Below are 21,025 nucleotides of genomic sequence, written 5' to 3' on the forward strand. Positions count from 1 at the left end.
AACTTAAATTTTTTTATTTTTAATATTATTAATATTAATTCTATTACACAAAAAGTTATGGGTTTGAACCTATCACTTTCTATTTAGGAAAACTTCAAAACTGCCATTGAGTTACTAGCTACTTGCACATGTGAAGTTAAATTAAATCTATAGCTTTCCTTTTTTTATTTTTTTCTTTTTAGGAACCAGTAATTGTAGGGGTGCGGTGTATTTTCCATAAGTAATGTAAATAATTAAAAAGTTAATGTTTCCTACAATCATAATGAAATCGTTGTCAACTACGGAGTATTATATAGTGTGACCACACTTCTGTTACCATTTCAAATGAGTGATTAAATGATTAAATTCTAGTGGTGGAGGCATGGATTCTTTGTGATGGAAAAAAAAAAAGATTGAAAAAGTTTAATAAATACTAGGAAAAATGGTCAAATAGGCGCCCTCAAACTTTAGCTAAAAAATCAATTAGCCCCTTTAACTTTTTAAAGATGCAATTACACCTATGAACAATGTATTTTGATGCAATGAAGCCCAAATACAGGTAAATAACCTGCTATCATAGGTCATTGAAGATTCGACCACTTTCTGATGATATTTTCAAGCAAAAAAGTGACCGGCGAACCGTCGCCGATCACGGAGAAGGCAACCGATGGGTCTCCTTCTCCGGCGAGAAGGCGACCCAAATCTTTGTTGCCTTCTCCGTGACCGGCGATCGGTCGCCAGTCGCGGTCACTTTTTTGCCTGAAATTAACGTCGGAAGGTGGCCGAATCTCCAATGACCTGTGATAGCAGGTCATTTACATGTATTTCGACTTCATTGCATCAAAATGCATTGTTCATGACTGTAATTGCACCTTTAAAAAGTTGAAAGAGCTAATTAATTTTTTAGCTAAAATTTGAGGGTTTATTTGATATTTTTTTTTAAACACTATATTGTAAAGAATTACGAATGTTTAAAAATAAATTAATGGAGCGGTTGGAAAATTAAAGTGATCTCACTAATAAATTTATACATCCAACTATCCAAGGAGTCCAATTGCAGTACGACAGTGTTTATTGTTTAATTTAAGGTAAAAAAAAAAAAAACAAAAAGGAAAGAAAAAGGTAAAAAAAAAAAAAACAAAGGGAAAAGAAAAGCCGATCGCACACCAAAATACAGTAGTAATTTATATATGTTAAAAATTGAGAAGACAAGTAGTACTGTATTGTATTGTATAAAAATAGCAGTAAATATAAATAGTTATAAATATATAGAGAAAGCATGGTGGTGATGGTGGATCTCCTCTCTCCTTCTTCTCTCTCTCCTTCTTCTGTGTCATCACACTCATCACCATCTCGCACCACCACGCTGCTAGTGTAAGTGCGTGGGGTGAGCTTGGTGTCTTTGTCGTTGTGTGCTCTCTCTCTCTCTCTCTCTACGTCAAGTTCCGTTGCTTTCTTCTTCTGCTGCGGACTGTTCTCTCTCTCTTATCTCTCTCTCTCTCTCCCTCCATCCCTATCTCAATACCTACCTGTATTTCTCTCCGTGTTTTGCAGTGTTGCCTTGGCAATCCCCACCGGCTCGCCAGACGATATTTCCGGGGAAAATAACAAAAACCCAGGTCAGTATTTTGGATTTTCCCTCATGGGTGTGTTTCAGATTTCAATCTTGGCCACGATTTTTGTCCGTGTTTTTTAAATAGTAATGCACTCGCTTTTGTGTTTATAGTGAATGGGGTATATGGAGGATAAGGGGAGAGAGGGAGGGTGGGTGGGGGGTTTACGAGTTTATGTAATTTATCATTTTCTCTGCTGCTGACTCTGATATTTACTGCTGATGATAAAACCCTCTGTTTATCTTTTTCATGTGTAATGTGTCTGCAGATTATATATATATTTATATATATATATATATATCCATCAATTTCTCTCTCTGCGACTTGTCACCGTTTTGGCGCAATCGACAGAATTTTTCATCGCCAGATGGTGGAATGCCCATTACACCAACTGATCTCTATTGATGTTCACTGTTATTATATACCAATTTGTGTGCTGACCCGGCTGCTACTTATACTCATTGATTCTCACCCTTTCTCCCTGCATTGATACTATCTAGAATGGGAATTGATGTGGCCTTGTTCACTGCTGAAATCTCTAACCAGGCGCCACTCCTGTCTATTGTCCTCACTGGCAATCATAGCCTGCCTGTGCTCGAGCTAGCCTCGATTTGCATCCACTTGACATTGTTTCTAGTGTTCATCTCGGTTGTGTCTGCCAGACAGATATGCTTGTGCTTTGGCCGAATTCGGGTCAGCAAGGAGAATTCGAATGCACAGGCGAATTTAGGTGCAGAACCGGTTCCAGTTCTGGGAAGAGTTGATGTTGAAATTCGGAGGGTTGAGGTTAATAAAAGCTACAAGTTTTGTGTTTTGTGTTGCTTCTATGTGTTGTTCCTGGGCATTGTTTTATTGGGATATGATGGGGTTGGTCTGATAAGGCAGGCGGCTGCACACAAGGAGAATGTGAATTGGACCTTTATACTTTTACCTGCAGCTCAGAGTTTGGCTTGGTTTGTGTTGAGCTTTTCGGCAATCTACTGCAAAGTCAGGGCAGTTGAGAAGTTCAACTTGCTTATGAGGGTATGGTGGATACTATCTTTTTTGATTTGTTTGTGTAGTTTGTATGTTGATATTAGAGGGCTTGTATCTGATGGGTCAGCACGCTTAAGTTCTCATGTCTTGGAAAATTTTGCTGAAACACCTGCCCTTGCCTTCCTTTGTTTCGTTGCCATTAAAGGTGACAGTGGTGTACAAGTATACAGGAACTCTGATGCTGAAGAGCCCTTGCTGGCCCAAGGAGAACCGGAGTGTCTCAAAGTTACTCCTTACAGTAACGCTGGTTTCTTCAGTTTGGCCACTCTTTCCTGGCTAAACCCCCTTCTTTCTGCTGGTGCAAAGAGACCACTTGAGCTGAAAGACATTCCGCTTCTTGCACAGAAAGATCGTTCCAAGACCAACTATAAGTTACTTAATTCAAACTGGGAGAAGTTGAAAGCTGAAAACCCTTCTAAACAACCTTGTTTAGCTTGGGCTATTCTCAAATCTTTCTGGAAGGAGGCTGCCTGCAATGCAATTTTTGCAGCTCTGAACACTCTAGTTTCATATGTCGGTCCATACATGATTAGCTACTTTGTAGACTACTTAGCTGGAGTTGAAACATTCCCCCATGAAGGGTACATTCTGACTGGAATTTTCTTTTTAGCAAAGTTGGTAGAGACATTGACAACCAGGCAATGGTATCTTGGGGTTGACATTTTGGGCATGCATGTTAGATCTGCTCTCACTGCAATGGTATACCGCAAAGGACTCAAGCTCTCAAGCTCTGCCAGACAAAGCCACACCACAGGGGAGATGGTGAATTACATGGCGGTTGATGTTCAGAGAGTAGGAGACTACTCTTGGTACCTTCATGATATATGGATGCTGCCTCTTCAAATCATCCTTGCTCTTGCAATTCTATATAAGAATGTTGGAATTGCATCTGTTGCGACACTAATTGCAACTGTTATATCCATTGTTGCAACAATCCCATTAGCACGGATTCAGGAAGACTATCAAGACAAATTAATGGCTGCTAAAGATGATAGAATGAGAAAGACGTCTGAATGCCTTAGGAACATGCGGATTCTCAAGTTGCAAGCTTGGGAGGATAGGTACCGAGTTATGTTGGAGGAAATGCGCAATGTGGAATACAAATATTTGCGTAAAGCTCTTTATACACAGGCATTAGTTACTTTTATTTTTTGGAGCTCTCCAATATTTGTTTCAGCCATCACTTTTGGCACCTGCATATTGTTGGGGGGTAAGCTTACAGCAGGAAGTGTTCTTTCTGCTTTGGCAACATTCAGGATCCTTCAGGAACCACTCAGAAATTTCCCCGACCTGGTTTCAATGATGGCTCAGACAAAAGTATCCCTTGATCGAATAGCTGGATTTCTACTGGAGGAAGAGTTGCAGGGAGATGCAACTGTTGTGCTGCCTCGTGGCACCTCAAATGTGGCGATAGAAATTAATGACTCTGACTTTTGCTGGGATGCATCTTCTACGAGGCCAACATTGTCAGGCATACAATTAAGGGTTGACCGAGGAATGCGTGTAGCTGTCTGTGGCATGGTGGGTTCTGGGAAATCAAGCTTCCTTTCTTGCATCCTTGGTGAAATTCCCAAAGTCACTGGCGAAGTAGGTATTTTGAATGATTATGGCATCTCCTACTCTCACTTCTATGAATATTGTGTTATATGAATATAATTTGGAATTTTCTAATGTTTTATCTAGGTTCGAGTATGTGGAACTTCTGCTTATGTCTCTCAGTCAGCTTGGATACAATCTGGAACAATAGAAGAAAACATTCTCTTTGGCAGCCCAATGGATAAATCAAAGTACAAGAGCGTGATCCATGCTTGCTCGCTGAAAAAGGACTTGGAGCTTTTCTCACATGGTGACCAGACTATTATTGGTGATAGAGGCATAAATCTTAGTGGTGGTCAGAAGCAAAGGGTGCAACTAGCCAGGGCACTCTATCAGGACGCAGACGTATATTTGCTGGATGATCCCTTTAGTGCTGTAGATGCACATACAGGCTCTGAATTATTCAAGGTTGAACTTATCTTTTGCATAGTAAAAAATTTTCACTTCAGTGAAAGAAATTGACTTAAATGTGATGTTTTTCAATTGCAGGAGTACATAATAACAGCGCTAGCCACGAAAACTGTTGTTTTTGTAACTCATCAGGTTGAATTTTTGCCTGCTGCAGATTTAATATTGGTATGCAATATTCTTCACTTGTACCGTCACATTCTTTCATGAGATAAAAACTTGTGTTGTTTGGTATGTATCTCGTTAGGAGGTCTGCAAGTTGGTTTTTCCTGCTATTCTTTTCAATGCTCTTCAATCAATTCACTGAATAAGATTTGTTTTTGCCATTAGACGATTGCAAACAGCTGTAAGAACAGAACAAAATCTGATTCCTTTAAAAAAAAAAAAAAGTAAATTGGCATATTGTACAGCTGATCCCAAATAAATAGTGACACGGAAGTTCTGATTCTGAGCTTCATCCTTGTAGAAGTATGGGAATGATTTTTGACATCTAGTCTTTCTTTAATTGGAGTGTTGGAAGCCAGTTCATAGATTTTAGAAGGAATATGATTTTGATAATCTTCTTTCTTTCTGAATGGATAAGAGCATAATTAATTCGAAACTAATCTTTGCATTTGTATACTATTTACATAATGTGGAATTGTGGATGCATAGATAGATCACAGATGTAGACAGCATAAATTAGCAACTAGTTTAAACAGGAAATTCAAAAAACATAAAGCTTATATATTGATGGATTTGCATAGTTAGCTTATTGAGGGAGAGCATCTTTCTCTGAAGGATTAGAGTGTTTCTAAAGCACCAACTGGAAAAGACAAATTTTATATTTATGCAATTATGCAGTGTGTTACAACGTGGCATGTTTAGTTATGATAATACTGCAGTCTTTTGTCTTAAAAATGTACCAACTCTATTTAAAGTAAAAATAGAAGATATGCGAAGCAGAAATTGTTCTATTTCTGAATGCATTCTTTCCTTTCATTCGACGAGGTCAGCAGGTTAGATTTTTTGTTGCCATTGTGAGTCAAGTTGCTCAACTTTCTGCTTGGATATAATCTATCCTACCCTGCAATCTTAATTCCAGCACAAAAAGAAACAGTAAAAGAAATATAAGCATTTTTTGTGTATTCTCATTCCTGTATTATTTTCATGCTCCATTTTGTAGGTTCTTAAGGAAGGTCGTATCATTCAATGTGGCAAGTATGATGACCTTCTTGAAGCAGGAACTGATTTCAGAACTCTGGTTTCAGCTCATCATGAAGCAATTGAAGCTATGGACCTTTCTACTTCTGAAGAATCAGACCAGCATCATCCTCTTGATGGCTCTGTTCTAATGAGTAAAAAATGTGAATCAATTGGAGCTAATATTGATAGTCTGGGAAACGAAGTGCAAGAATGCGCATCTGCTGCTGAGCTGAAAGCAATCAAAGAGAAAAAGAAAGCTAAACGTTCTAAGAAAAAGCAGCTTGTTCAAGAAGAGGAACGTGAGAGAGGAAGGGTTAGCATGAAAGTTTATCTATCATATATGGGAGCTGCATATAAGGGTTTGCTGATTCCTCTTATCATTGTTGCACAAACATTATTTCAAGTTCTTCAGATAGCTAGTAACTGGTGGATGGCTTGGGCAAATCCACAAACCCCAGGGGATGAATCAAGAACAAGTAGTTTGGTTCTTATTCTTGTTTATATGGCCCTTGCCTTTGGGAGCTCGTGGTTTATATTTATTAGAGCTGTTCTGGTTGCTACTTTTGGTCTGGCTGCGGCACAGAAGTTGTTTCTGAAAATGCTGATAACAGTTTTTCGCTCACCAATGTCTTTCTTTGACTCCACTCCAGCAGGGCGTATCTTAAATCGTGTATGTTCAAGTGTTCCCATTAGTATGCACTTTGTACTTTAGTTGATTATTCTTTGGATTCAACCTCCCTATAACCTTCATGATGTGCTCTTTCTATCTGGACAAAGAAAATGTTTAAATGAAACCTTATGGTCTACCAGGTGTCTGTTGATCAAAGTGTTATTGATCTCGATATTCCATTCAGACTCGGCGGCTTTGCTTCAACAACAATCCAGCTGATTGGTATCGTTGGTGTCATGACAGAAGTCACCTGGCAAATTTTGCTTCTTGTTATCCCAATGGCAATAGCTTGCCTATGGATGCAGGTGATTATTGATCGATCCCAATGCCTTAGCTTGGTTTAATAGTTGTTAAGAATGATTTGTTTTTCATTTACACTCACACTTGAAAAGTGCACATTGTTAACTGTACGTATACAAATGCATACAGAAATACTATATGGCTTCCTCAAGGGAACTGGTTCGCATTGTCAGCATCCAAAAATCTCCAATTATCCATCTCTTTGGTGAGTCAATAGCTGGAGCTGCCACAATCAGAGGTTTTGGGCAAGAGAAAAGATTTATGAAAAGAAATCTCTATCTTCTTGATTGTTTCACACGTCCATTCTTCTGCAGTATAGCTGCTATAGAATGGCTCTGCCTACGCATGGAGTTGCTTTCAACATTTGTCTTTGCTTTCTGTATGGTTTTGCTTGTGAGTTTTCCCCATGGAAGTATAGATCCAAGTAAGTATTTACTGATTTTCTATAGAAAGCTAATAAACATTGTTGTTAGGGCGGACTTTCAAGGCGAGGTGCCACCGACCGCCTAGTTGCCTAGGCGATTAGGTGGCCGCCTAGGCGATGAGGATATATATATAGACTCATGATCAAATGAGCCCACCCCTTCCCATGAGTCCGTGTGGACAGATTTGGTCCATTAAAAGCTAGAGATCAATGGTCTAGATTTTCCAAATGCGCAACTATGCAAATGTGCAACTGATCAATGGTTGGATTTCACAGTTGCGCATTTGGAAAAATCTAGACCATTGATCTCTAGCTTTTAATGGACCAGATCTGTCCACACGGACTCATAGGAAGGGGTGGACTCACTTGAACAGTGGCCTAAAATATAGCATTTCCAGCATGGGTCTTTAGATTTAGCATTCCTTTTAGGATCCGTTGATGGATCATAAATCATAATTGGGGTTATTTTCATTCTCAGTCATAACCTGCCATAAAACAAAGTGAACTACCACTAAGGCGAGGTTGGCTGGGTGGGAGTCAGCTTCTCAGCTACATATTAGTAGGGTTTTTTTTTTTTTTTTTTTAAATATTTTTTATTATTATTATTTTTAAGGTGAGGCGAGCTCGTTAGGCGACTGGTCCACCTAGGCGACACCTTAACAACAATGCTAATAAATGTTTGGAAATTTGGCTTGTAGTTAGATAATTTGGTGAACCACTGAGTTTATAGCTTCCAAATGTAATGATGCTATTGTGCTTAAATGTGTCGTTCTAGTAAGGCATTTCTAATTTTTAAGTAATCTTCATTATTATGGTTCAACTGTTCAAGTATTAGTTTAAGAATGTTTGTTTTTTCCAAATGAAGATCCCCCTTACCCCCAATGCACACCCCCCTCGGGTAGTGGTTGCGGGTCCCAAAAAGAAAAAAGATCCCCCCTCCCAAGAAAAATGTGGTTTCATAAAAATCGTTCTAGTAGTTTGCAGTACTTGTTCAAGATTATGTGAGCTGTTAATTAGTGTGTATAACGGCTTTTCTTGACTCAAGTTCTAAATGAAGTTTCTTCTTTTATAGGTATGGCAGGCCTTGCTGTGACATATGGCCTAAACTTGAATGCACGTTTATCACGGTGGATACTTAGCTTTTGCAAGCTTGAAAACAAAATTATTTCTATAGAAAGGATTCATCAATACTGTCAAATCCCTAGTGAGGCACCCGTGGTTATTGAAGATTCTCGTCCCCCATCATCATGGCCGGAAGAAGGAACTATTGAACTCTTTGATTTAAAGGTATTCATCGTAAATTTCCATTGTGTAATTTTATATTCACATTAAAAGTGAAGTTGGATTTCACATTTGATTTTTTGAGAAAATATGTTCACTAGTTTATCAAAAAATATTACTAGTGAACACCGCATCTTTTGTGAAGTCTTCTTATTTTATGGCTAATTATGGAAACAACGTATCTCTTATGCCTTATTTCCAGCAGGAATAAGCAGGCAATGTGAATAAGTTATAACTGTTTGTTTTTTTATAGGTTCGCTATAAGGAGAATCTTCCTATTGTGCTCCATGGCATATCGTGCAGATTTCCAGGTGGGAACAAAATTGGAATTGTTGGGCGAACAGGAAGTGGAAAATCTACTATGATTCAGGCCCTATTCCGATTGGTTGAACCTGCTGAAGGAAGAATAGTTATAGACAATATTGACATTTCAACCATCGGCTTGCATGATCTTCGTGGTCGTTTGAGTATTATTCCCCAAGATCCAACATTATTCGAAGGGACCATTAGAGGCAACCTTGACCCCCTTGAAGAACATACAGATGAAGAAATATGGCAGGTTAAATTCCGTTTGCCTTTGCTCTTGAGTACATATGGAAAATGTTGCATTATCTAGAGTGTTTTAGTAATTGTTATAATCTATAGATTGGGCCAAGGTCACTCAATGGATCCACCGAATCATGCTCTGATACCATGTTAGAATCTAAGATTGGACCAAAGTCACTAAATGGGCTATAATGCACATGGGCCAAACCACACTAAAAACTGAATTATAAACCCATATTCTATTTTTAATGTGGGACTATTAACAGTTGTGTTACTGAATTTGGTTAGGCGCTGGACAAGTCCCAGCTTGGAGATATAGTTCGAGAGAAAGAGCAAAAACTGGATACCCCAGGTATGTATGTATGTATGTATGTATGTAATGTATCGTTGTTGTACAATACAAGCAAGAAGGGGAATTTGTGCTCGCACGGGCTTTTAGCTCACTGATTCAGTAGGTAGTATTCGGGGGAAGAAGGGGAATTTGCTCACTGATTCAGTAGGCAGTATTCGGGGGAAGAAGGGGAATTTGCGTTTAACTAAGTAAATGTTTGTGGATGTGATTCTAGTGTTAGAAAACGGTGACAATTGGAGCGTAGGGCAGCGGCAGCTTGTATCTCTCGGGCGGGCGTTACTGAAACAAGCGAGGATCTTGGTGCTGGACGAAGCAACAGCCTCGGTTGATTCAGCAACAGATAACCTAATCCAGAAGATCATTAGAACAGAGTTCGAGGACTGCACCGTTTGTACGATCGCACACCGGATCCCTACTGTAATTGATAGTGACCTTGTATTGGTCCTCAGTGATGGTATTTTCCTTTGCTTTCTCTAAGACCTCCTTTGCTTTCCCTACTGTCATCGTATATATATGATTTGAATGTTAAAAAAACATGCAATTATGCATTGCAGGTCGAATTGCCGAGTTTGATACCCCAGCTCGACTATTAGAGGACAAGTCGTCGATGTTTCTTAAGTTGGTATCGGAGTACTCTTCAAGATCAAGCCCCTTTCCTCCTGATCTTTGATCTTTCTTCTTTCATCTTTGATTTTCAAGGGAAATTTGGTTGTATTTGTCATCATGGGGAAGGTGGGAATAAGATCGACTTTTGTTTCTTTTTTTTTTTTACTTTTACCTTACACGTTTGTTAGTAGTAAGTAAGAAGTAAGAATAGAACAGACGGTAAATTTTGTAGTGTCACACTCACAAAGGCAAGGCCGCTTTTCGCTCGTTCTTTTTTAGTCCATCTGTCTCCTTTTATCTGTCCTTTTTACTATTCGGGCAAACTATCTCTTTTCTTTTTTTTCTTTTTTTTTTTCTTTAGTATTTTTTATTTATTTTTAAATTTGATTTTCTTTTTGTGTTTTATAGTACTTTTTGTGTAGTTTATATATATACACACACTAATAGTCTAACCCTCTGTTTCATTTTATCTGTCCTACTTACTATTCATTGGTCAAACTAATTCTTTCTTTGTTTATTTTTTTTAGTATTTTTTTTACTTATTTTTAAATTTGATTTTGTGTGTTTAATAGTACTCTTAGTGTAGTTTCTAAATATATAAATTTTTAATACTAATACTAAATGTTCACAATTTGAATTGTGAACATTCAATATATAAATTATGAACATTTAATATATAAATTGTGTTGATGGATTTAATTAACCCGGGGGTGTGCCCGAATCAATAAATCCGGATAAGAACGTAATATAATAAGAATAACGAAATATAGAACGATGTCGTAAAGGTCGCTGGGGACCGTATATTATATTAATTGTCGTAGTATTTGGCTATTACAAAGATTCGGTAAGACAAAGTGTGTAATAATGGTATAATGTGGAATGAATTGCCAATACCACTGCCACATATCTCGTGGACACACCACTGCAAATTTGGGAGAAATCACCTGCCACATTGAGGTGGGATAATAGTTTTGTAATCTGGACTCCTTACCAACCAAGGAGTATTATATTGTCCAGCATTTGTGGCATGTTCTCTGATTAAATCAAGACCGACTACTAGAAAAGTGATCCCTATTCTGTGAGGTAAATATATATCCATATTTACCATACTTTTGCCTTCCTAAGCCCCATTTCATTGACCATTATATTATTCTCGTTTCTCCCATGCTTCTTGTTCAATGGAGTTCAACCCCAGGAGAGGCGAACTGTCTCTTTGCCAACGACTAACCCATTTATTTTCTCCGATGCATCCTCTGCTGCTGCATATGCATAAGCATATGATAATAATAATAAAGGAAATTAACAAACCACACCTTGAAGCTTTAATTGTCATTAGAAGGTTGGTTGTCCAGAAGACAAAGCTGATTAATGATTGTGACAATTAAACTTCTGAAAGATCTTTTAGATAGTCTTCTGCTCGAGAGTAACGAAAATAAACGTCAGTTCATCCATGCATGGAGATGAGAGTAAAGGAAGAACTTCTATGTTTATATTGGAGCAGCTCTGGTCTTGGACATAACTTTTAGAAGATATGTAGTTCCTTGGACATCTAACGATCAGACTTGGGAGGTATGTCGGGAACGTTAGCAAATGCCATGAATCCAGTGCCGCTAATGAATTCGAGCAATCCAAAACCATTCCATTTCGTTCATGACCATCCGAGAGCATGTACTTCGGATCCCTGAACGTACCGCGGACGCATGCAATGCCGAATCTGATTAGTATTGCTGACATGAGAAGCGATCCGACGCTAGTGAGGAAGATCAGGATCATGGAGAGAATAATTAGGAACCCCTAGTTTTCGCGATCAGAGAATGTGCGGCTGAGAATGCCAAAGGAGACGGCAAGCATGAAAAAAGCTACCACTATCGATTGTGAATGGCTTCGACTGATAAACTCATGTTACGTTGTAGACCTAGACCAGGATCATTCGCGCCATTGGGATTTTCAATTCTGCTGCAGTAAGCGAATGCATCCGCGACGATCCTTCATCAAGGATCTAAGAAATGTACATGTCGAAATTGCAGGCCGCCGTGCTCAGCATGGGTTTTAATGAAGATCGGTAGATGAAGTTGTGGCTGCCAGAAATAATGGTGACATCCGATCCATGCCATCTCCGATCGACAACTTTCGGCGATTACACAATAAATATATATATATATATATAGTAATTATGGTCACGTATGTGTGCATAATAAGATTTGAGCAGGAAAACCTTCAGCACGTATAGTATTATCCTATGCACAGTGTCATTCAGATCGGATTCTGATTTGTCTGTGCCGCGTTATTTCGATGTGCGATCGTAGTTATCGTGTTCCTAGTACACTCGACGCGATAGTCCTACCAGGAATATGAGATCGTCGTCAGACTTCATCTTCAACGACAGTGAGATCGTGTTCGAGAGCAGTGGAATCTCGGCCAAGATTGGAGAGACAACGGAGCCAGAGGTGATGGCTTTTGGAGACTCCACTGCGTAGTACGTCGAGCGGCCATGGAACTTTTATTCCGGCATGATTGTCATATAATTGTACATGAACAATGCAATCTGGATCGAAGGGCTATTGAAATGGGATCTGAGTCATTGTTTGAAGGTCGGTTTCGTTGAAATATGTTGATTATGGAGAGCACTCGAGCTTGTACAGCCGCTCTCAACAAAAGCACCAATGATGGAATTAATTAAACCGGGGGTCTGACTTAACTAACCCGAATAAGAGTACGAATAATAAATAAATGGTACGAATGATATAGCAAAGGCCGTGAGACCGTAGATTGTATTAAATGCCGTAGAATTGGCTATTACAGTAGTATTTTAGGACAAAGTATGTAGGAAATGTAGATCGTAGATAGCGTGTCCCTTGTCAGGATGCACCACTGCTACGGTGGTTGGTGAGCTGGGCCCTCAGATCCTCCCCCGACCTGGTGGAGGCGGCCGGTTGAATGCTGGGGGCGGGGGCCCCGTTGGGGCCGTTCCCGTTCGCGACGAGCTGGGTGCCGCGAGAACCATTGGTATGACGAGAGCTGGATCTCGATCGTGCCATCGCTGTGGATGAACAATAGTGGGGAGAGCGCTTAAGCTTGTACAGCAGCTCTCAACAAGAGCACCAATGATGGAGTTAATTAAACCGTGGGTCCGACTTAACTAACCCGAATAAGAGTACGAATAATAAATAAATGGTACGAATGATATAGCAAAGGCCGTGAGACCGCAGATTGTATTAAATCCCGTAGAATTGGCTATTACAGTAGTATTTTAGGACAAAGTATGTAGGAAATGTAGATCGTAGATAGCGTGTCCCTTGTCAGGACAAGGAGGGGGGCTTTTATACAAGCCAAGCCCCCAACCGCCTCCCCCTAAAACGGGGGGTTAGTTGGATCTGGAGTTGACCGCACCCGGTCTCGCGACCGGGCCGCGCTGCGGGGGCCAGGCCGAGCTCATCATGGGCCCAGGCCGGGCCCATGTGGAGGTCGGCCCGGCCTCTTGGAGAGGCAGGCCCGGCCTCCTGGAGAGGCAGGCCAGGCCTCCTGGAGAGGCCGGCCCGGCCTCCTGGGGAGGCAGGCCATTGGACGACCTCGGCCCTAGGCCGAGGTCGAGGTCGGCCCGACCTCGACGTGGCAGGTCGGCATGCGAGGTCGGCCGACCCCGGGGTCGGCACGGCCTCGGCGAGCGAGGTCGGTGCGACCTCGACACCGGAGGTCGGCGCGACCTCGGCGCTGGAGGATGGCGCGACCCGGCAGAGGGGGACGACCGTCGCCGAGGCCGACCCCGGCGTGGCTTGAGCCCGGGAGGTCGGCCGGAGGGCCACGAAGGCGCGGCCTGCAGGCCACCCCCGTGGCAACGTCACGGCGACGCCACCGCGCCGGCGCCGTGACGGAGTGACATGGCAGAGGCGCGGCGGTGCGTATGTGTCCTAGCAGATGAAGGAGTCATGTTCCGGATGGAGTTCTCATCGTTATCACAAGAAGTGCACTTTCAAGGCTGGGACGCGGACATCTCGGGGTCGGCATTCTGGGGGGTCGGCCGGAGCATCTACTCTCCTTCACTGACGATTACTCGCAGCTCGGAGTGTGGGGGACTGATGACGGATATATTGGGAATCGACCCGAGGGCGCGAAGCAAGAACGAGTCCCGGGGCGGCGCCACGTACCTGCCCCGGCCGAGGCCTCGCCACGTGGCCCCCGCACGGGCCACGTTGGAGGCCGGGCCTGCCTCTCCAGGAGGCCGGGCCGGCCTCTCCAGGAGGCCCGGCCTGCCTGGAGGCCTGGCCTGCCTCTCCAGGAGGACGGGCCTGCCTCTCCAAGAGGCCGGGCCGACCTCCACATGGGCCCGGCCTGGGCCCATGATGAGCTCGGCCTAGCCCCCGCAGCGCGGCCCTGTCCCTGAATTTAATTCTAATTTGTTCGAGCTTGCTCGTTCTATTCCCTATGGGCAGGCACGGGATCCGACCTCGCGTACCAACCCCGACGGAAGAGCCTAACGATCCAATGTCAAATGACTCGGGTCAAAGCGCTATCACCCTAAGGGGGCACGAGGTCTGGCCTCGCGTACCAACCCCGACGGAAGAGCCTAACTGCCCAGTGTCAAATGACTCGGGTCAAAGCGCTATCACCCTAAGGGGGCACGAGGTCTGACCTCGCGTACTAACCCCGACGGAAGAGCTCGGTGGCTTAGTCCGGTAGGACTCGGCCCAAGTAGCTTGCGCACCCTAAGGGGGCACGAGGTCCGACCTCGCGTACCAACCCCGACGGGAGAATCCGATGGCTTAGTCCGGCAGGACTTGGCTCATGCCGGTAGCGCACCCTAAGGGGGCACCAGGTCCAACCTCGCGTACCAACCCCGACGGATGAGCTCGGTGGCTTAGTCCAGCAGGACTAGGCCCAAGCGGCTAACGTACCCTAAGGGGGCACGAGGTCCGACCTCGCGTACCAACCCCAACGGAAGAGTTTTTGGACCAAAAGTACCCTTGGCCAAATAACTACATACTACTTTAAAAAAAAAAACAAAAAAAAAAAAAAAACAAAGCAAAATAACACGAGCAAGAATCTAATAAACGACCATGCGCGACCATGATGTCCAACTAACCCCCCGTTTTAGGGGGAGGCGGTTGGGGGCTTGGCTTGTATAAAAGCCACCCTCCTTGTCCTGACAAGGGACACGCTATCTACGATCTACATTTCCTACATACTTTGTCCTAAAATACTACTGTAATAGCCAATTCTACGGCATTTAATACAATCTACGGTCTCACGGCCTTTACTATATCATTCGTAACATTTATTTATTATTCGTACTCTTATTCGGGTTAGTTAAGTCGGACCCACGGTTTAATTAATTCCATCATTGGTGCTCTTGTTGAGAGCTGTTGTACAAGCTTAAGCGCTCTCCCCACTATTTTTCATCCACAGCGATGGCACGATCGAGATCCAGCTCTCGTCATACCAATGGTTCCCGCGGCACCCAGCTCGTCGCGAACGGGAACGGCCCCAACGGGGCCCCCGCCCCCAGCATCCAACCGGCCGCTTCCACCAGGTCGGGGGAGGATCTGAGGGCCCAGCTCACCAACCACCGTAGCAGTGGTGCATCGCCACCACCCCCTGTCGCCCCCGCTCCGGCTCGCGCGCTCATCTAGGAGGGGGTGGCGGTCTTCGAACAAGCCTCCACGGCGCTGGCGCGCGTCGTGGCGGGCCTTCGGGCAGAGGAACACGCCGACCTAGGCGCCACCCGAGGGGCGCCGGCCTCACCTCCACCTCCCCCCACCCGGGGGCGCAGCGGTCCAAGCACCCGGCCACCCCAAGCACCTATCACCCAGGGGGAGGTCAACTCGCCTCGACCATCGGAGAGGCGGGGAGTAGGAGACTCCCGCCGAGGCTGCCAGCGCGACGGCGATGGAAGGGCACCAACCCAAACCAGGCCCGCCCTAAAGAGGTTGGGCGATCACGTGTCGGCCCTGGACAGGCTGGGTCCGAGGCCAGCCAACGGTTCCCACGGCACCCAGCTCGTCGCGAACGGGAACGGTCCCAACGAGGCCCCCGCCCCCAGCATCCAACCGGTCGCCTCTACTAGGTCGGGGGAGGATCTGAGGACCCAGCTCACCAACCACCGTGGCAGTGGGGCACCGTCACCACCCCCTGTCGCCCCCGCTCTGGCTTGCGCACTCATCCAGGAGGGGGTGGCGGTCTTTGAACAAGCCTCCACGGCGCTGGCGCGCGTCGCGGCGGGCCTTCGGGCAGAGGAACAAGCCGACTTAGGCGCCACCTGAGGGGCGCCGGCGTCACCTCCACCTCGTCCCACCCGGGGGCGCAGCGGTCCAAGCACCCGGCCACCCCAGGCACCTATCACCCAGGGGGAGGTCAACTCGCCTCGACCATCGGAGAGGCGGGGAGGAGGGGACTCCCGCCGAGGCCGCCAGCGCGACGGCGATGGAAGGGCACCAACCCAAACCAGGCCCGCCGTGGAGAGGTTGGGCGATCACGTGTCGGCCCGGGACAGGCTGGGTCCGAGGCCAGCAAACGGGCCACCGGCGGAGGAATCATGCTCCCGCCGGCCACTGCGACAAGAATCGGCCACTCGGAGGTCGCCGAGCCATGGGCCACGCGCCCATCCGCGACACGAGACAGCTTCGCGTGGGTCCGCAGGGCGGGTCCCCCGACCCCACTCGCGACGTGAGCAGGCCTCCCGGGTCGAACGATCGGGTGAAACGAATGGTAGAGCTCCGAGCTCCCATCGGGTAGAGGTCGAGCAGCTGCGGAGGAGGATGGACGAGCTCCAGAAGAAGATCGATGAGAGGGACGGATCTCCAGAGCGCCAGGATATGTTGTCCTCCCCGTTCGCAAACGCCATCATGGAGGAGCCCTTACCTCGAGATTTTCGCTTTCCCACCATTAAAGCGTACTCGGGGACCACGGACCCGCGGGCACACATGACCAGGTACAGGGCCGCCATGATGATCATCGAGGCAACAGACGCCATGCTATGTAGGGGGTTCTTCGCCACCCTGGACGGGCAAGCGCATGATTGGTTCGGATCCCTCCCGGCGGGGTCCATCTCCACCTTTGAGGACCTCACCCGGCAGTTTCTATCCCATTTCGCCACCAGCGTACCACGGAAGAAGCAAATTGCCGACCTGTGTGATTTGAAGCAGGGGAGCTCGGAGTCACTGGCCGAGTCCCTCAGCAAGTGGAAGAAAGAGGCCATGGGGGTCGCCGACTTTGATGGGAAGTCGGCCATGGTGATTTTCCGAAACAACTTGAGGTCAGGCGCTTTTCACCAGGACCTCATCAGGTACCCCCCCAGGACCTATACCGACCTGATGGACAAGGCAGCAAGGTACGCTGACGCCGAGGCTGCCGAGAAGAGGAAGAAGGAATAGGAGGAAGGAAGAAGTCGAAAAGACAAGGCGCCCCAGGAGGAGCGCAAGACGCCGCGGCCACACCGACGTGAGTACGCTGAGGGGCCCAGGCTGAACCCCACACGCTATCTCACCCCGCTGACACAACCTGTGGGTACCATCCTAGCGCACGCGGAGGACCAGGGAATCGTGGTATTCCCGAAGGAGGAGTGCATGAAGATATCGGCGAGGGGGGACCCCAACAAGTACTGCAGGTTCCACCGGCAAAACGGGCACGATACAGACGAATGCATCCTCTTAAAGAGACAAATCGAGGAGCTCATCCAAATGGGTTACCTCGGCCAATTCATTAAGAGGCCCGACCAGGCGTAAGGCCAGGCGTAGGGCCAGAAGCAAGGCAATGTATGGAGGAAGGGGGGTGGCCAGGCGCCATCCACCTCGGCTCCCCGTAAGAGGGACCACCACGACAACAGCTCCGAGGAGGATGAGAAGACAACAGAGGACTCCCAGCCTCCGAGGAAACGTACCATCTACGTCATCTTCGGGGGGCCCGATGGAGGGGACTCGCCAGCCGAGCGGAAGAGGTGGGCGAGAAGCTTGTACGTGGGGAAGGTCACACGAACACCCCGCGAGAAGAAACCAAAGAGGGAGCCCATCACGTTCACCGACGCCGACCTACCTGACGGGCCCCTCCCCCACCGAGACGCCTTGGTGGTCAAGCTGGACATCAACAACGTGGTGGTGCACCGGGTGCTCGTGGACACGGGTAGCTCGGTCAACGTCATGTACCACGACACATTCACCCTGCTGGGACTCTCAAGAGGGCAGCTGGAGCAGGTACGAACCCCCCTATCCGGGTTCACGGGGGAATCAATCGAGACAGAGGGGTCGATCACTTTGATGGCGGAGATAGGCACCCCACCTCACACCAGGAGGTGGGAGGTCGAGTTCGTAGTCGTCAAAATCAATTGCGCCCACAACATCATTCTCGGCCGACCCGCCCTAGAGGACCTCAGGTGCGTGATTTCCATGGAGCACCTGTGCCTCAAATTCCCGACACCGACCGGGGTCGCGGTCGCCCGAGGGGACCAAAAGGTGAGCCGCAGTTGCTACTTGAAGGCGTGCTGCCAAATTGGTCAAAAGGACTGCCAGGTCCACACCAGGACGGCCACGTAAGAGGTGGATCTTGGCATTGCTATTCTAGGAGGAGGACCATTCCCCTCCCCCAATAATGTCTTAGTGAACGACAATAAGCGGAATAAAGTTTCATGTCACGAAACACGTTGTGAGTAGGACCCTTGTTACGAAGTTGGTTCTCCAAAAAAATAAAAAATAAAAAAAAATAAAAAATAAAAAATAAAAAATCATGAAACAAAGGGGGAACGAGTGCTCACTCATGACTTCCCCCCGCGGACCCTAAGGGGGCACGAGGTTCGACCTCGCGTACCAACCCCGACGGAGGACGCACCCTAAGGGGGCACGAGGGCCGACCTCGCGTACCAACCCCGACGGAAGAGCCCGGTGGCGTAGTCCGGAAGGACTTAGCTCGAGCGGCTGAGGTACCCTAAGGGGGCACGAGGCCGGACCTCGCGTACCAACCCCAACGGAGGAACCCGAGTGCCTAGGCTTGAACGAGCCAGGACGGAGCGGCTATCGCACCCTAAGGGGGCACGAGGCCGGACCTCGCGTACCAACCCCGACGGAGGAGCCCGAGTGCTTAGGCTCCAAAAAAAAAAATCAGGGGTGGTTTGGAGGACCTCGGCCCTAGGCCGAGGTCGAGGTCGGCCCGACCTCGGCGTGGCAGGTCGGCACGCGAGGTCGGCCGACCCCGGGGTCGGCACGGCCTCGGCGGGCGAGGTCGATGCGACCTCGACACCGGAGGTCGGCGCGACCTCGGCGCTGGAGGATGGCACGACCCGGCAGAGGGGGACGACCGTCGCCGAGGTCGACCCCGGCGTGGCTTGAGCCCGGGAGGTCGGCCGGAGGGCCACGAAGGCGCGGCCTGCAGGCCACCCCCGTGGCAACGTCACGGCGACGCCACCGCGCCGGCGCCGTGACGGAGTGACATGTCAGAGGCGCGGCGGTGCGTATGTGTCCTAGCAGATGAAGGAGTCATGTTCCGGATGGAGTTCTCATCGTTATCACAAGAAGTGCACTTTCAAGGCTGGGACGCGGACATCTCGGGGTCGGCATTCTGGGGGGTCGGCCGGAGCATCTACTCTCCTTCACTGACGATTACTCGCAGCTCGGAGTGTGGGGGACTGATGACAGATATATTGGGAATCGACCCGAGGGCGCGAAGCAAGAACGGGTCCCGGGGCGGCGCCACGTACCCGCCCCGGCCGAGGCCTCGCCACGTGGCCCCCGCACGGGCCACGTTGGAGGCCGGGCCTGCCTCTCCAGGAGGCCGGGCCTGCCTCTCCAGGAGGCCGGGCCGGCCTCTCCAGGAGGCCTGGCCTGCCTCTCCAGGAGGCCGGGCCTGCCTCTCCAGGAGGCCTGGCCTGCCTCTCCAGGAGGCCGGGCCGGCCTCTCCAGGAGGCCTGGCCTGCCTCTCCAGGAGGCCGGGCCTGCCTCTCCAAGAGGCCGGGCCGACCTCCACATGGGCCCGGCCTGGGCCCATGATGAGCTCGGCCTGGCCCCCGCAGCGCGGCCCGGTCGCGAGACCGGGCGCGGTCAACTCCAGATCCAACTAACCCCCCGTTTTAGGGGGAGGCGGTTGGGGGCTTGGCTTGTATAAAATCCCCCCTCCTTGTCCTGACAAGGGACACGCTATCTACGATCTACATTTTCTACATACTTTGTCCTAAAATACTACTGTAATAGCCAATTCTACGGCATTTAATACAATCTACGGTCTCACTGCCTTTGCTAAATCATTCGTACCATTTATTTATTATTCGTACTCTTATTCGGGTTAGTTAAGTTGGATCCCTGGTTTAATTAATTCCATCAATGACGTTTAAAAACAACACTAATATTAAATATATCTCAATTAAAAATTAAGATACATAATACATCATTTCGAATAAAAGTTAGTACGCACGAAATTAAAGTAAAATAATAAAAGTAAAAATGTAAATTTTTAAATTATGATAATATAAATTATTTTAATGTATGAATAAAAATTTGGTGCAGTATTTAGGTTAAACAGATTAGAAATTAGTAAAATTTAATTTAAAAGTTTGGTAGTTTGAGTGAGAGTTGGTGTTAGCAATTCAAAGTAATTACGGCTACATATATTTGCATAGACAGATACGCTTAACTTATTGATTCAGTAGACAATATAAATATGCTTAATTATTAATTCAATAGATAATATTTAAAAAAAGAGATTAATATTCATAAACAATAACCCAATAGGATAGTTCAAGTGGCAAATGAGATTTTTTTGAAGAAAAATTACAGGATAATCTGGGTTTAATTCCCTTACAAGGCCAGCTTCTGCTCCTCTCGGAGCGAATCGGGTAGATTTGAACCGTAAAAAAAAATTCATAGACAAATTATGTCATAAATTGTGATTCAATCTTTTTGAGAGAAAAGGTATTAGTACAGCGTACAACAGCATCTATGGTGGGGGGTATGGGTATTGTCTTGTGAATTGTGCCGCAACAAACAATCCACTCATCAGAATTCCAATTATATTCTTTACTTTCACCCACACGTCACGGCTCACATATTTACACC

The 21,025-nt window shown here is 46.7% G+C and overlaps 1 protein-coding gene across 1 annotated transcript; it reads left to right on the top strand.

Moving 5' to 3' along the window:
• Window positions 1-1,244: 1,244 nt before the first annotated feature.
• On the top strand, window positions 1,245-10,273 carry LOC109182720 (ABC transporter C family member 5). Its single transcript, XM_019332884.1, has 12 exons — window positions 1,245-1,598; window positions 1,861-4,214; window positions 4,311-4,631; window positions 4,713-4,799; window positions 5,797-6,486; window positions 6,627-6,791; window positions 6,916-7,210; window positions 8,283-8,497; window positions 8,745-9,050; window positions 9,326-9,389; window positions 9,604-9,843; window positions 9,944-10,273. Exons 2-12 carry the CDS (start codon window positions 2,094-2,096, stop codon window positions 10,057-10,059), a joined length of 4,620 nt encoding a protein of 1,539 aa, XP_019188429.1. The 5' UTR covers window positions 1,245-1,598; window positions 1,861-2,093; the 3' UTR covers window positions 10,060-10,273.
• Window positions 10,274-21,025: the final 10,752 nt, after the last annotated feature.

Source organism: Ipomoea nil, unplaced genomic scaffold (assembly GCF_001879475.1).
Source record: "Ipomoea nil cultivar Tokyo-kokei standard unplaced genomic scaffold, Asagao_1.1 scaffold1074, whole genome shotgun sequence".
Lineage (NCBI taxonomy): Eukaryota > Viridiplantae > Streptophyta > Magnoliopsida > Solanales > Convolvulaceae > Ipomoea > Ipomoea nil.